Source organism: Bos mutus, chromosome 13, assembly GCF_027580195.1.
Source record: "Bos mutus isolate GX-2022 chromosome 13, NWIPB_WYAK_1.1, whole genome shotgun sequence".
Taxonomy (NCBI): Eukaryota; Metazoa; Chordata; class Mammalia; order Artiodactyla; family Bovidae; genus Bos; species Bos mutus.
In genome coordinates, this window is record NC_091629.1 from 41263905 (window position 1) to 41277574 (window position 13670).

Sequence of the window (13670 nt, forward strand, 5' to 3'; positions counted from 1 at the left end):
ACCCCAACTACTGAGCCGTGAACCCTGGAGCCTCTGCAATGAGAAGCCGCTGCAAGGAGAAGCCCCAGCACTGCAACTGGAGAGTAGCCCTGACTCACCACAAACAGAGAAAAACCTGAATACAGACATGAAGACTCAGCGCAACCAAAAATAAAATAAAATTTTTAAAAATGGGGCTAAGATAATCCAGCACACAGAGAACATGCTCACTGAATGCCACTTTTCCTCTAAATTCGTGTACTTCTGGGAACACCAGCGCTCAGCCCCAGTCCCACAGAATCCTGTCCCACCTAACATCAAAACAATGGGTCCTCCTGGGGTTTTTGGAGAATGTTCTATGGCTGATGCCACACCATCCACACAAAACCAGGAATCACCCCAAACACAAAAGCCCAAAGCCAACCCAAATCACTGAATCCAATCTTCTCAGCTCCCAGCCACAGTGACTGTGTGGGAACAAGGGCCCAGGGGGCGTGGACTTTGATGGCTGAAAAGCAGCTAGCTACACACGTAGATTTTTGCGAATGCTCCCGAGTTTTAAGCCCAGGCAATGTTGGAAGTGGCGAGTTTCAGGTCTCTGCATTAGATTTCAATCCACTCATTGAATGGGGCTTTGCTCAAGGTCAGGCTTCCAGAAGGGACTGGAGCTGCAGTCCTGGTCCGTGTTCTCGGTGCAAGGTTTGTGACCTACAGGGCTGCCAGAGACCCGGTGGAGGCCCCATTCAAAGCAAAACTCAGGTGCACCACACCCCCAAACATGTGTGCTGTTAGTGTCAAGGCCTCTGGGGGGCGTTGGCAAGCAACCCAACACCAGGAGTTACTGCATCGCCCTCTCCCAAAGGGCTGCTTTTCCATAATGTATGTGTGTGCTCGGCTGTGTCTGACTCTCTGTGACCCCATGGACTGTAGCCCACCAGGCTCCTCTGTCCACGGGGCTCTCCAGGCAAGAATAGTGGAGTGGGTTGCCATTCCTTTCTCCAGGGGATCTTCCCAACTCAGGGGCTGAACCCGCATCTCTTACATCTTCTGCATCGGCAGGCGGATTCTTTACCACTAGCACCACCACAATGACAACGACAAAAGTGATGATGACGATAAAGGTGATGATGATAACCCCTGGCGGCGGCAGCAAACGCTGGGTGAGCGCTCAGTGTGAGCGACAACTGAGCCGAGTGGTTTCACTTTAGCAACCCCAAGAAGTGTGTGCCACGTGACCCCATCTATGGTTGGCGACACAGGTTCAGAGAGGATAAGTGACTTGTCCACAGCCACACAGCTTGGTGAGGAATTCAGTCACATCTCAAACCCAGGTCAGGCTGATGTCAAAGACATTGCTCTCAAGTTTCTAGTTCTATACCCTTGGAGCTTCCCTGGTGGCTCAAAGGTAAAGAATCTGCCTGCAGTGCAGGAGACATGGGCTTGATCCCCAGGTAGGAAAGATCCCCTGGAGTAGGAAATGGCAACCCATTCTAGTATTCTTGCCTGGAGAAGTCCATGGATAGAGGAGTCTGGCGCGCTACAGTCCACAGGGTCACAAAGAGTCAGACACGACTGAGCAACTAAAACAACAAAACCCTTGGATGAGTTACCTGTGCACCCCCTTCTCATCAACAAGGGGAAGGGGGCAACAGCATCAGTCATCTGGGTGTTCTTCCAGGGTTCCACGTGCCAACATACGTGACCGCACTTAGAACGGCATCATGCACACAAGCAGCCAAGCGCATTGGCTCTTCTGGTCGCCAGCGTAACGATAGAGATCAGTAGCTGCTGATACGCTGACCACACCTCAAAGGAATGAACCAGCCCTGCTGCCTCTAAGGACAGCCTTCCACCAAGGCTGCTGCCCAGCGCAGGCCGGGACCCTCGTCCTACCCAGGTCAACAGTCATCCCCAGAGCAGCTCAACCCCAGCGTCCAGTCAATACCTGCATCGTCTGCATGGTTATCTGAGGCCAGCGGCTCGTCTGGGGAGGCCTGGTCTGTCCCTGTGGCCAAAGGGCTTCCCGGCGGCGCTTCCTCTGAAGTCAGCGGCTCCTGCCGGGGTGTGGAGGGTTCGCTCTGTGCAGCACGGGGCTCTCCGTCGGGACTGCATGCTTTGTTCTCAGCATCTGCAAGAATGTCAGCTGTCAGCCGAGCCTGACTCCCTTCCTACCGGCTCGCATTCATACAAGGTGACTTCCTGGAAGAACGCCATCCCAGGCTGGGGTGGTACCCTGCATTGCTCCCACACACCCTGGGAATTCTTCTCCATCTCCACTGTCTTCCTAGGGCAGCACCAAGCATCACAGCACACCTGCCCCGGCCTCTGCCTGTACCACTTCCAACCCACATCTGAGCCTCTGTGGTGTCCCTGTCCCACCAGCCAAGGCCACCCACACAGGTGATGACAAGCGCCGATTGCTGTCCATCCCCAAGGTGCTAGGTTGTACCATTTTGGCTATAAATAACCTTCCATTTCAGCATCCACTTCCCACCATTTGGTCCCCAACACACAAATGCTTCTCATATGTCAGATCTGACATTGTGCCAACCCCGGAAATCTGGAGGTTAACAAGACAATCCTTACCCACCTCCCACAGGAGGCTTAAACTCTGGGCAGCCACACATGGCATCACCAGCCCAGAAACAGGGCACAGCCCAGGGCTGAGCAGGAATCAGGGAGTCCTTGGTCGAGACAGTGGCCATCCCAGGACGCAGGATACCAGACTCCTAGCAGGACACCTCAAGAAGGATCAGCACCGCCCCTTGCTTGGGGCTCAGTGGCTGGAGGCTTTGAGGGTCTGGCCCTTGCCTGGTTGATCGCCCCCATGGGGTCATATCAGCACTGAGGGGCTTGATGCTCTGGAGCATAATGACCGACTGGTCCAGGTATAAGAACCACACAGCACAGGTCCAGGCTGGAGGCTCAGCCAGTCAATCATGGTCAGCTCTGAGATGCAGCTCCTAGCTCCGGGCTCGCAGCACCCACACGGCCCCCTGCACAACCTAATCCCTAGAGCCGGTTCATCCAGGCCACCATGGGGCAGGGTGTCAGTGTAATCTGTGCACATCCACACGGCTGGCCTGCTCAGCACAGTGCGGGGAGGGGCAGCCTGGCTAGGAGAACACGCAGGTGGGTGGAGGGGAGGAGAGGTTGATTTCAGAGCCAGAGGTCCGCTGCCCACGTCAGTCCCAATTCTTACCTGCTGTCAGATGGCAGTGCCCCTTCCATTCCCCAGGTGTCCCAGTGGGACAAAAAGCTTAAGGTTTCCCTCTCCACTGCCCCTAGTTCCTGTGCCCAGGCAGCAAACGGCTCCAGCCCCAACTTCCACTTCTGTAGAATGGGGCTAATAACTCCTTGCTTCAGAGAAGTCAGTGCAAGGATTCAGTGAAGTACTGTCTATAAAACGTCTGACATAAAGCGGACGCCATGCACAGGCTTTCGTTACCCTCATTGCTGTTGTTGAAGGGGACGAGGGAGAGGATGACAAGGGCGATGGTCTGACCACTTGGCCTGGGCCCCCCTGCCCACGTGCTATCAACAGGCTCCCTGAACAGAGCCCTCCCCAACCCAGACCGGGTCTGTGACGAGACCCTGGAGGGACATACGCTTGTCATCACTGTTGTTCATGTTCCCTCTGCTGCATGTCCCCTCGGGGGAGGTGGGTGGAGAGGGCAGAAAAGACAGAAGTCTGAAGATCTGGGGCCCATAAGATGCCATCTGTGCAACCACGTCACCCGGCTGGGGGCAGGATCCAGACCAGGTACTGGTGACCCTTCCCCAGAAAAGAGAAGCGGCCAGTATTTGTATTTTAGACTCTCTGGGCCACAGGCCACAAAATCCATGCTCCATACTCCTTTTTTATTTTTACAAAAATCCTTTAAGTTTAAAACCATTCTAAGCTCAAGGGGCTTTACAAAAACAGATCATCAGCCAGATCTGACCAGCAGTCAACCAACTCCACCCCAGGAAAAGACCAAGACACAAGCCAAGAGAACCTGCCCAGGGGACACAATTAGAGGTCACCAGGCTCAGAACTACAGCATCTCGGACCCTCTCTCATGACTAGTGTACACACACCTGACCCACAGCTGTGACAGTCCCTGCTACCAGCTTACCTGTCCATTGGTTACAGGTGACAACCAGCACTGACTGAGGCTTTGCGGGGCTGTAGGCGCTCTGCTGGCACCAGCTTACCTGAGCATCATAGCCCCCCACCCCTTTAGGTCCTTTATAGATGGGGACCCCAAATTTTAGAAGCTGTGGCTCATTTGCCGCTGGTGATGATCCCTGCTAATAATAAAGGTATCTCCATCCTCATCAATAAAATGGTCAGAACGCTGAACCTGAAAGAGACCCAAAGGTCCCCACCCTCCACAGGGCTCAAGAAATGCTGCACCCCAACACACGGTTCTGGGGTTCCTCCACCTGCTTCTATGGCTTAGCAGGCTTGCATGACTCTTTTGGGCTGTGCTCAGAGCTCCGGCTCATAATCATGTTCAATGAAAAGTTACAGTTCTCAAAATAGCCCGGGTGGCAGGGTCGTTGCTAAGCAACGCTGGGGGGTGGGGAAGCTGCGGGCAGCTGGTCCCCTGCTCCCCTCACTGTACGTCGGTGCTCTGTCCCCGCCAGGCCCTTCCAAGGGCAGCAGAGAGGAGCACGAGCCGGGGTCATTCACAGAGCAACCATGGAGAGAGGGGACACACCACAAACATGCAACACACACCGTGCAAGCACACGCATGCATGCACACACACACACACACAGCCCCCGGCGTTCCTGCCAGACCTGACTTGACACTGCCAACTGCCCCAAGAAGAAGGACCTCGTGGTCTCTCGGGTCACTTGAACACAGCACAGGGGTAACCACCACCTCCTTCTCAGACCACTGATGCAGAATGAAACTCCTTAAATTATTTAAGACAAAGCCAAGAGGACGCACAGGAGATCGGGGAATGTCACTCAGGAGCAGACAGAGCAACTGGACAGAGAAGTGGGGGTACTCCTGTCCTTACTCAATTTGCTTGGACCAGGGAACCCCATGTGGGGCCAGGATGCCGGCCAGCCCTTGCCTGACACAGACACGTCACCAGCCAAAGCAGTGAAGGCAGAGTGAGGGAAAGGTCAGCTCCTCACCCAGGCGGACCCGGTCCCATCTCACGAGTCTCCTAGCAATGCCAACAGGGTCCTTCCTGGATCCGGCAGCTTCTTAGAGCTTCAGGAACCGAGGCGAGCTCAGAGGGGTTCATACAAAGCACGAGTTCACAGTATCACAAAATAACATACCACCCCCCTCACGAGGAGCGGGGAGGGCAAACCCACTCGCTGGACATAGGCTCGTCTCGGGGATGCACAGGCACCCCTGCAGGCCCGTCCACAGCCAGCTCATGCTGCCATGATCCGATTGCCTTGTGGGCAAACTCTGGAGCTGTCGGCACGTCCATGTACACGTGAGTGCACACCTGTGCAGGGCAGAGGCCCTTCCTGGGTTTGCCTGGCCAAGGGGGTTCCAGTACGAGTTCCCGGGGCTGTGAAGGACTCCAGCCACTCGGAGCCCCTGGGTCACTATCACAGGCTCACCTGATGTCGCAGGTACCCCCCAGTGTGAAGTCCAGGCGGGGGTGGGGGCGGCTGGCCACAGGGGGTGCTCCTGGCTACTACCAGCCCAGGTGGGTGGGTGGGGTGGGGAAGGCCATCTCTGAATTGTGTGGGAGGTGGATAGTTCAACTCGCAAGGCCACAGATTCTTATCAATCCAGCAGGAACCATGCTGTCCCAGCTGCAGGACAAATTAGGGACAGACCAGGCCTGACCAAGAGCTGGACCTCACCTGCAGTGGGTACAGGCATTTTCTGAACAAGCGCAGGACTGAAACAATCAGCCCAACAGGCATTTACCCCAGGAGGCTGCAGCCAAACATCCTCAGGTCTCCTCTCATCACTGTGTGTTCATTACACAGTCAGCACAGAGTATAAAGGGGTACGAGTGGGTACTCAGCCCACATCCCTGCCCCCTCTCCCTGACCCAGGTCCCTTCCTGGGGCAACCCTTGCTGCCCGACTTCTCACACACACACCCCCAACCAGTGACACGCCCCCAACCAGCAATGCCCCCCAGCAGGCTCACCCCAGACTCTGCCCACTCTCCCTGTGGCTTCCTGGGCCCCCGTGGCCCCGGAGGAGCCTGTCACCCAGCCGCTTCCTGGGGAGTCTTGTTCTCTTGGCTCTGTCCACGTTGAAGGAAGAGGCAGGAGGGCGCTAGGCCCTGTGAGATGCCAGACTCTCTCCCTTTCTCCATTCCTGACCTCCCCACTTCCCCACCCACCTTCTCTCAGCAGCTCCTTCTTGAGGTGCCTGCTCCCTTCCCCTGTGGGGTCCTGCACGGGCTGCTCCATGGGGCTGGAAGACGCTACCCAATTCCCTATCACTCTCGCATCTCACCCTTGGCAGCACCAACATTAGAGCCAGCTGGGGAGGTTTATAAAGCAGGGCGCCTAAGCCCCGCCCCCAGCGCCTTGGACAGCAGGGCTCCCAGGTGACCCTAATTGTAGCAAGTTCGAGAAGCAGCCTGTTGACTCCCGCCACCTTTGGCCCCTCCAGCATCAGCCCCGCTCACGTTCTCCATGAGCTCCGTGCCTCTCCTTCAGCACACTCAGCTCAGCTGTGACTGTATGCTGACCTGTGGGATTACACAATCTTTGTTCCCCACCAGACTGTCGGGCTCTCCGGTAGCTTGAACAGTAAAGCATCCTCCCGCTAATGCACGGAGACCCGGGTTCAATCTCTGGGCTGGGAAGATCCCCAGGAGGAGAACACGGAAACCCACTCCAGTATTCTTGCTTGGAGAATCCCATGGACAGAGGAGGCTGGAGGGCTACAGTCCATGGGGTCACAAAGAGTCGGACACGACTGTACAACTGAACAACAATAAATTTAAAACAGTCCAGATTCCCATCTCAGCGATGACATTCTCCTAAATCTGAGACACAGACTAGACCGTTTAGCATCTGAAAGTCCCAGGATTTGATACCAACCCTCCCTTTTTTCTTGCACCAGGCAAAGTTGGATTTTTAGCACTAATTTCCCATGCAGTTTTCCCTGAAAACAGTATCATCAAACTCTTTTCTTCTTAAATCCAAAGGAGAGAGAGGATATGAGGAGCCTGCCTGAAGCAGACCATCTAATAATCTGGGTTCACTGACTCCATGGGCTCCCTTCCTATTTCCTGATGCCTGGGCCAAATTACCAAGACACTAGGAATATCTTAGTGTCTTATCTTAGTATATATCTTAATATCTTATGGAGATAGGAATTCCATTTAGTCACGTGTCCTTGGGGGAACTAGCTCCGTGAGGCTGAATTCTTTCAATCAAGGGGGCAAGAACTTGGTTCAGCTCCAGAGACACTGGTAAACAGCAGTGAGGTTTTCTGAGACCCCCTTTTCCTACTCTCGCCAAGCTTCAGGGAACTAGAAAGCAAGAAGCTTAAGGTCAGAATCCAAGTCCTATGCCTCACACTATCACCAAAGGAGGAAGATAGGGAAAGTCAAGCATTCTGTAAATTAGTTGTGATGGTGATAAAACCAGGTGTTTCTCAAAGACGCAAACACAGGCAACCACACAGATGCCATGCTGAGTACTGTCTCTGGACCAGAGACTGAACAGCATCGGGGCCCTGCCTCCGGCTGCATGACCCAGGGCAGCCACCTCCCAGGTACTTCCATTCCTCATCTGGAGACAGGGGTACCACCACACCCAGTCCTGAGGATGCTGCGAGGACCAAAGGATGAAGGTGAACCCAGCACAGCAGTGGGTGTACAGTCGACACTTAAGAAATGGCAGCTGCAGTTCTAAGTCGTCGTGGGGAACGAAGACTCAACAAATCAAGGATTAAACTACGAATGTGAAGAAACAAAAGTCACCGCTACAACTCCAGAGGAATCGGGACAAACCACTAACTCCATCCACACCCGGCTGGGGTGGGAAGCAACCCCTCATTCCCCAGGGCAAGTGGGTACGCTCAGCTCAAGCCCCGGGAGTGGTTGACTCCTACACTCACAGAAGGGTCCTCAGGGGCAGGGGCTGAGCCATGGGTCCTGACTTGGAAAACTTCTCTAACCAGAGAATCCAGTGCAACCGCCACATCCGGACAACAGACTCCTGGGACACTCCACCCTGAGGGACTTGCTGGGCCCCCATGAGACCCCCAGCTCTGTGTTCCCGGGCCCAGCCTTGCCCAGCCCCACTTACCTTGCTCCATCATCTCCAGCAGCCCCTTCTTGATGAGGTCCTCCCGGCCCTGCCTGCCGGCCATCTTCTTCTCCAAGGCTGCACGAAATACAAACATCAGGTGAGTCCCAGGCTGTGCATCTCAGGCCCCACCTGGAGCCTCGGCCAAGGCCACCTCCAGTTCGGGAAGAGAGCAGTAAAGCAACAGGTGACCGTGGGTCAGGGGGCTACCAGGCAGGGGTGCGGTCAGGAACCCAAGCTCCCTTACCAAGCAGTGTGCTGATCGTGTACGGGAAAGCCGGGCCTTGGGGAGGCGAATGAATTCTGTTTAAGGCAGTGGTTTCCTGGCTCATCTGAGAAGCGATGCCCCAAACACCGCCCTCTAAGTTCTCACTGGCCGTTCCTTGGCCGTATTCGCCTTCACTTACCAACCCAGGGCCCTGTTCCCTCTCTGCCCTCGATGCTCTGGGGTGCATGTCTGTGGTTTTATACATCTTGGCTGCCCTTTGTCTGTTCACAGATCAGCCTTCTGCACAACTGCCCCACTGGAGGCTCCTCCAGTGAATCCCAGGTTCACCCTTTCAAAGACTGTGCCAGTCAAATAGGAAGGAGGCGGGCTGGCCCCTATTCCCCTCCACTGATTCTAATGTGCAGAAGGGCCCTTGTCAATTTCTTCTTCAGAATAGCCCTTTGGCCCTCCTCCCAGAGCAAAGCACTCCAACTTGCCTCCGCTCCGCCTCTCCCCTCCCAGGGGCCAAGCTCACTTGCTTGATGAGCTCCTTTTCCCCCTAACTGCCCAGAAACCAATTTGCCTACAGTAGAATGCAATTCCCAAACACAAACCCACATCATTCCTCAGACCCTCTCTTTAAAAGATGCAAAGTGCCAGCTATGAGCCTGGGTCACAGAGGGCCCTGAGTCCCCCACACGTGTGAGTGCTCTGCCCGATGTAGGTTACAATGGGGAATGGAACTGCCATCCAACCAGTGAAGCTTAAAGTCCAGTGGCCGATGACAAACGGATGATGACAAAGGAGTCACTGAATTTATTCAAAAATATTTTCTGAGCACCTACTCTGTGTAGGCATGGGGGAGCAAGAGAGGCATGAGCTCTGCCTGTGGGCCAGCACTTTGGCACAGAGGACTCACATCTATTACAAGCAGGCCAGTGGCATCAACCAGAACCAGACAGCCCAGGACAGGGCATCCAGGGAACTCCGGTGGCCTTCCTGAGGGCGTTGACTCAGGGATGACTAGGAAAACCCCAAATGTATCAGCAAAGAGACATTTGGGGCAAAGGGAACTTAATTTCCAAGCCAATTTCCAGGTGCCAGAAGTGTGGATAAAACTGAGTAATTGGGTTGCCATTTCCTTCTCCAGGGGATCTTCCTGACCCAGGGATGGAACCCAGGTCTCCTGCATGCAGGCAGATTCTTTATGGTCTGAGCCATCAGGGAAGCCTCGTGGAACTCTGGCTTTGGGAGGGACAAGCAAAAAGGCTGCTGTCCAGCCCAAAAACAGAGGCGAGCAGAACCAGAGTGGAGTCTCTGAACTGAGGGACCCTGTCGTCCGACCAGCACTGAGAGGTGCTTACGGGAGGCTGGCCTGGGTGCAGGGCATTACGCGTACTGTCTGTGAGTCCTCCTGATGTAAGAGTCAGAGCCAGGGGCAGTGTCCGTATCTCAGGGACACTCACCCCCAGCAGGTACAGGCTGCAATGCCACTTCCAGACTTCAGGCTTTGAGAGCCACCTTCATGGTGTTGCCCAATCCCCACTCTGGCCAAACTACAGTTTGCTTTGTTTTTCCCTTTAAATCATCTTTATTTTTACTTCATCTCATCCTGGCCAAGGATGCCTGTGAAATCAAGGATTTGATACGCTGAAGTAAATAACATCCCACACTTTGGGGGGAAAGGATGGTTTAGAATAAATAAATAAGATGCAGTGCTGTCTGCAGAATTCCAAATGCTTGATAAAGGACCCAGTGCTGGGGATGCCTGCCTGAAGGTGGGGCTGCTGCAGGTGTTCACCTGGAGACCCTCAGTCCCCTGGCAGGGTTCCCGCAGCGCTCTGATAAGCTCACAGGTCACCTCCTGCAGCCCAGTGCCAAGTGAACCAGGAGCACAAGGTCCCAAGAGCACACAGCCCACCCTCCTATCCCACAGCTCAGAGAGCACTGGGGCTCTCTGGGGTCACAGAGATCACCCTATTCCAGCCCCCGAGCCTTTCACTGATGCCCAACCTGGCGCACCTGCACAGCTATTCCCACAGCTGCGATGGTCTTCCTTGCTTTTATCCAGGGGTCAATTACACCTTGGCTCAGTGTCACCCCCTCACCTGGGTCTTCTCAGGCCACCCATCCCAAGGCCATGCCCACCCCACCCACCTGCTCCCCAGCGCCTGCACCAAGATCCTGGCTGTCACGTGCTCGTTCCCTTGTTTGTCTATCTGTCTCCCGACTACCCCCTTGGAGGAAAGCTTCAAGCAGGCAGGGTCTAGTCCCCCTCCCTAGCTCTCTGGCATATGAAGCTGCATCAGATTCATTGAATATCAGTATTCTGCTTTCATTCTTGATGAAGAGAGCTTGTCAATCAAATTCTCGGGCAGTTAGAAACATATCCTTGTGAAACACAAAGTGTGAATGGAAGACTCGCTGCTGCTATTAGGAGCCCCCCGCTCCTCACAAGTGGCTTTGCCTCTGCCGTGCTCTGAGCGCTGGAGTCTGCGCCACTTCAAGGCTGGGACCCCCAGGGACCGCCAGAGGCAGCAGCCCGAGAAGGGCACTTCTCAGGCAGATCCCTGGGGCCCAGGACTAATTCCACGCCAGCGCCTCCCTCGTTAATTGTTTCCAGCCGCAGCTAACAGGGCCTGTGGGAGCTGAGAGTCTCTCTCTCTCTCTCTCTCTCCCCCTCCCCAGGTTTGCTTCCCAGGGCACCGACCTCCCCTTAACCCAAGGTACCCTGGCACCCAGGAGCCAGACCTGAACCCGGCTGCCCCACGACCCACCACTGCTCGGCCCTGGAGGCGGCTGCCCGTCTCATCCCACTTCCCGTCCTGGTATGGCAGGAGCGTGGGCGACGGGGTGGTTCTGAGCATTTAGTTGGTTACCGTGATGTGTCGCTTTTACCCTGACAGCTGTGTCACTGTCACCAAATCCACCCCGTGGGTCTGGCTCACGGCCGGGGCAGGGGCAGAGGTACAACCTCCTGTTAGCCAACTTCCCACAGAGCTGAAGGTGACTGAGGGGGGCTTCTAGAACCTTCAGTGGGTGGAATGCCCAGATATGAAGTCTCTTCAGGAAGAGCTTAGGAGCTGGCAAGTGGAGGCCTTCTTCGGCAGGAGCCTTGAGGCATCGCAGCTAAACTGATGGCCCTCACCATCTGAATCACTGGGGGGACTCTTGGGCTCGGTGGTTGTCTCCAGGCCCCGGGTTATCAAAGTGAGTTTCCAGGTGCGGAAGGGAGGGTGTTTCATGCTCAGGTGTGGTCAGTCAGGAGAGATGGTTACCAGCTGGGTCTCACACCAGACTGGCCCTGCACCAACCCGTAACTAGGTCAAGGGGGTCACGTGTGCCCCTTGGAGTCTGGGTGGTGCATGGGCTACGGGTGTGCCTGCTGCTGCTGCCACAGCCCCAGCCAGGGACCTGGAGGGACCAGAGGAGGAAGGGACCTGCAGGAGGCGGAACAGCTCCTGTCATAGGGCCCACAGAGCACAACCCACCCCTCCCAACATCTGCAAAAGAAAGCGAGCTGACAGTGACATTGGGCCTCCACCCCAACCCTGCCTACCCCCCAACCTGTCTCCCACACCCATACTCACCTGACGTGGTCTGCTTCAGTTTTTCGTTTTTCTTTTTCCTCCATTTCCAGGGTTTGAAGATTCTGCCCAGGGTGGCCAGCTTGCTATTCCTCCTCACGGGGGGAGTTCGAATCCCTGAGACCAGATATTCGGAGCGCACTGGGGGGGTTTGGTCCATTTCATCTGGAAGGAGAAAACCCAGAGAGGGGTCAGTGGTGACCAAGCTCACACGACACCCTGGGGGGCCTGAGGTGACCCCCCTCCCCTGGGGACCACAGTGATCCTCCAAAGCCTGGGGCTCAAGAGGGCGGTCCAGGCAATGGGCACACTCTCATCTTCCATCGCATGCCAGCCCGTGTTCGAGTGCACACCAAGCAGGTTAATTCACCTCTCGCCCCCGTGAGAAGGAGCTGGGAGCCTGAGTTCTTCCAGAACCAAGAAACCCCAGAGAGACCTGAAGACACAAGAAGAGCAGGGCTGGAATGAGCAAGTACCAGGCCAGAGGATGTCACCAGCAGTCAGAGGGGCCAGGGCCTGGGGCGGGCTGGTCATCACCAGACCCAGCCTGATGCCCCATGTGACTGGTCCCCTGGCCAGCAGCCTCCAGAGAAACCCCCAAGGTTTGACTTCCCAAGCGCTTTTCTTATCAGCAGCCCAAGCCACTCAGCCCCCTGAGCCTCAGTGTCCACATCTGGAGAACAATGGCCATCCCCCATACCTAGGGTGGAGAGGAAGTTTTTGTGTGACCATAGCATGGTCATGAAGTCTGAAGTCATACAGAACCACACGAAATACACAGTTTATTGATAGCATGTTACAATGCATGTAAAGTACTATTATTTATGTTTTGAAACTGTAGACACTCTGATTAACACGGCACACCAGCATGGGGGACTTCCGGCAGAAATTTTCATGTAATAATTTATATAAGCAATATAATAATTCTTATGGAGTGAAAGTCACTGCTTGTTCAGGACTGGGTGCTATGGTATTTTATTCCCATAGTAAAACTATGAAGTGGAGACTGTTATTACATCCATTTTACAGATGGGCACACTGAGGCTGTCAGAGCAACACAATTCTGGTCTCAGGCAGTCTGACTCCAGAAACCTCTCTCATATTGCTAAACTGCTTCTAGGGTGATGATACAAATTTATTGCCCAGAGCAGGAACCAAATGGATGGATGGATGGAACACAACAAGAGACATAAACTAAGATGGTCCCAGCCAACCACTCTCTCTCTAGCTGTCCCCACACCCTCCCCTCCACCAAACCACCACCAAGGGGGATTTGGAATTTTAGTTCCCTGACCAGGGATAGAACCCATGCCCCCTGCATGGGGGTCTTAACCACTGGACCACCAGGGAAGTCCCTCTCCAGTGGTTTTTAATCAAATGTTAAATATATACCCGGGACTGGCTCCACAAAGCAATCCCATGTGGACAGACAGTCCAGGGGTGTCTTGTTCAAGAACTTCTGCCCGCAGACCCAAGGAACCAGCCAGGCTCCTAAGCCAAGGCCATCCTCCTTGTCTTCACCTCTTGTGTTCACCTAAGACCCCAGGGCTGAATATCCAGGAGGGGCCCAGGACTTTTGGGTCAGGGAGTGAGTCAGGGCAGTCCAAGGACTGGTCGCGGATCCCCAGCTCCATGCTCCAGGCGTGCAGG

At 54.9% G+C, this 13670-nt stretch overlaps 1 protein-coding gene across 3 annotated transcripts in view; it reads right to left on the reverse strand.

Moving 5' to 3' along the window:
- The window catches only part of PHACTR3 (phosphatase and actin regulator 3), a 205944-nt gene that overhangs the window by 75378 nt on the left and 116896 nt on the right, over window positions 1–13670 (reverse strand). For 2 of the 3 annotated variants that reach the window (XM_070382098.1, XM_070382097.1), the window contains exons 2-4: window positions 12024–12185; window positions 8226–8303; window positions 1925–2107 (exon numbers count right to left, since the gene is read on the reverse strand). In XM_070382098.1, coding sequence (XP_070238199.1) covers window positions 1925–2107; window positions 8226–8303; window positions 12024–12185 — 423 coding nt within the window. Of the gene's footprint in view, window positions 1–1924; window positions 2108–6301; window positions 6423–8225; window positions 8304–12023; window positions 12186–13670 lie in introns of those variants that run through there. The other variant, XM_070382099.1, reaches the window with a different exon arrangement.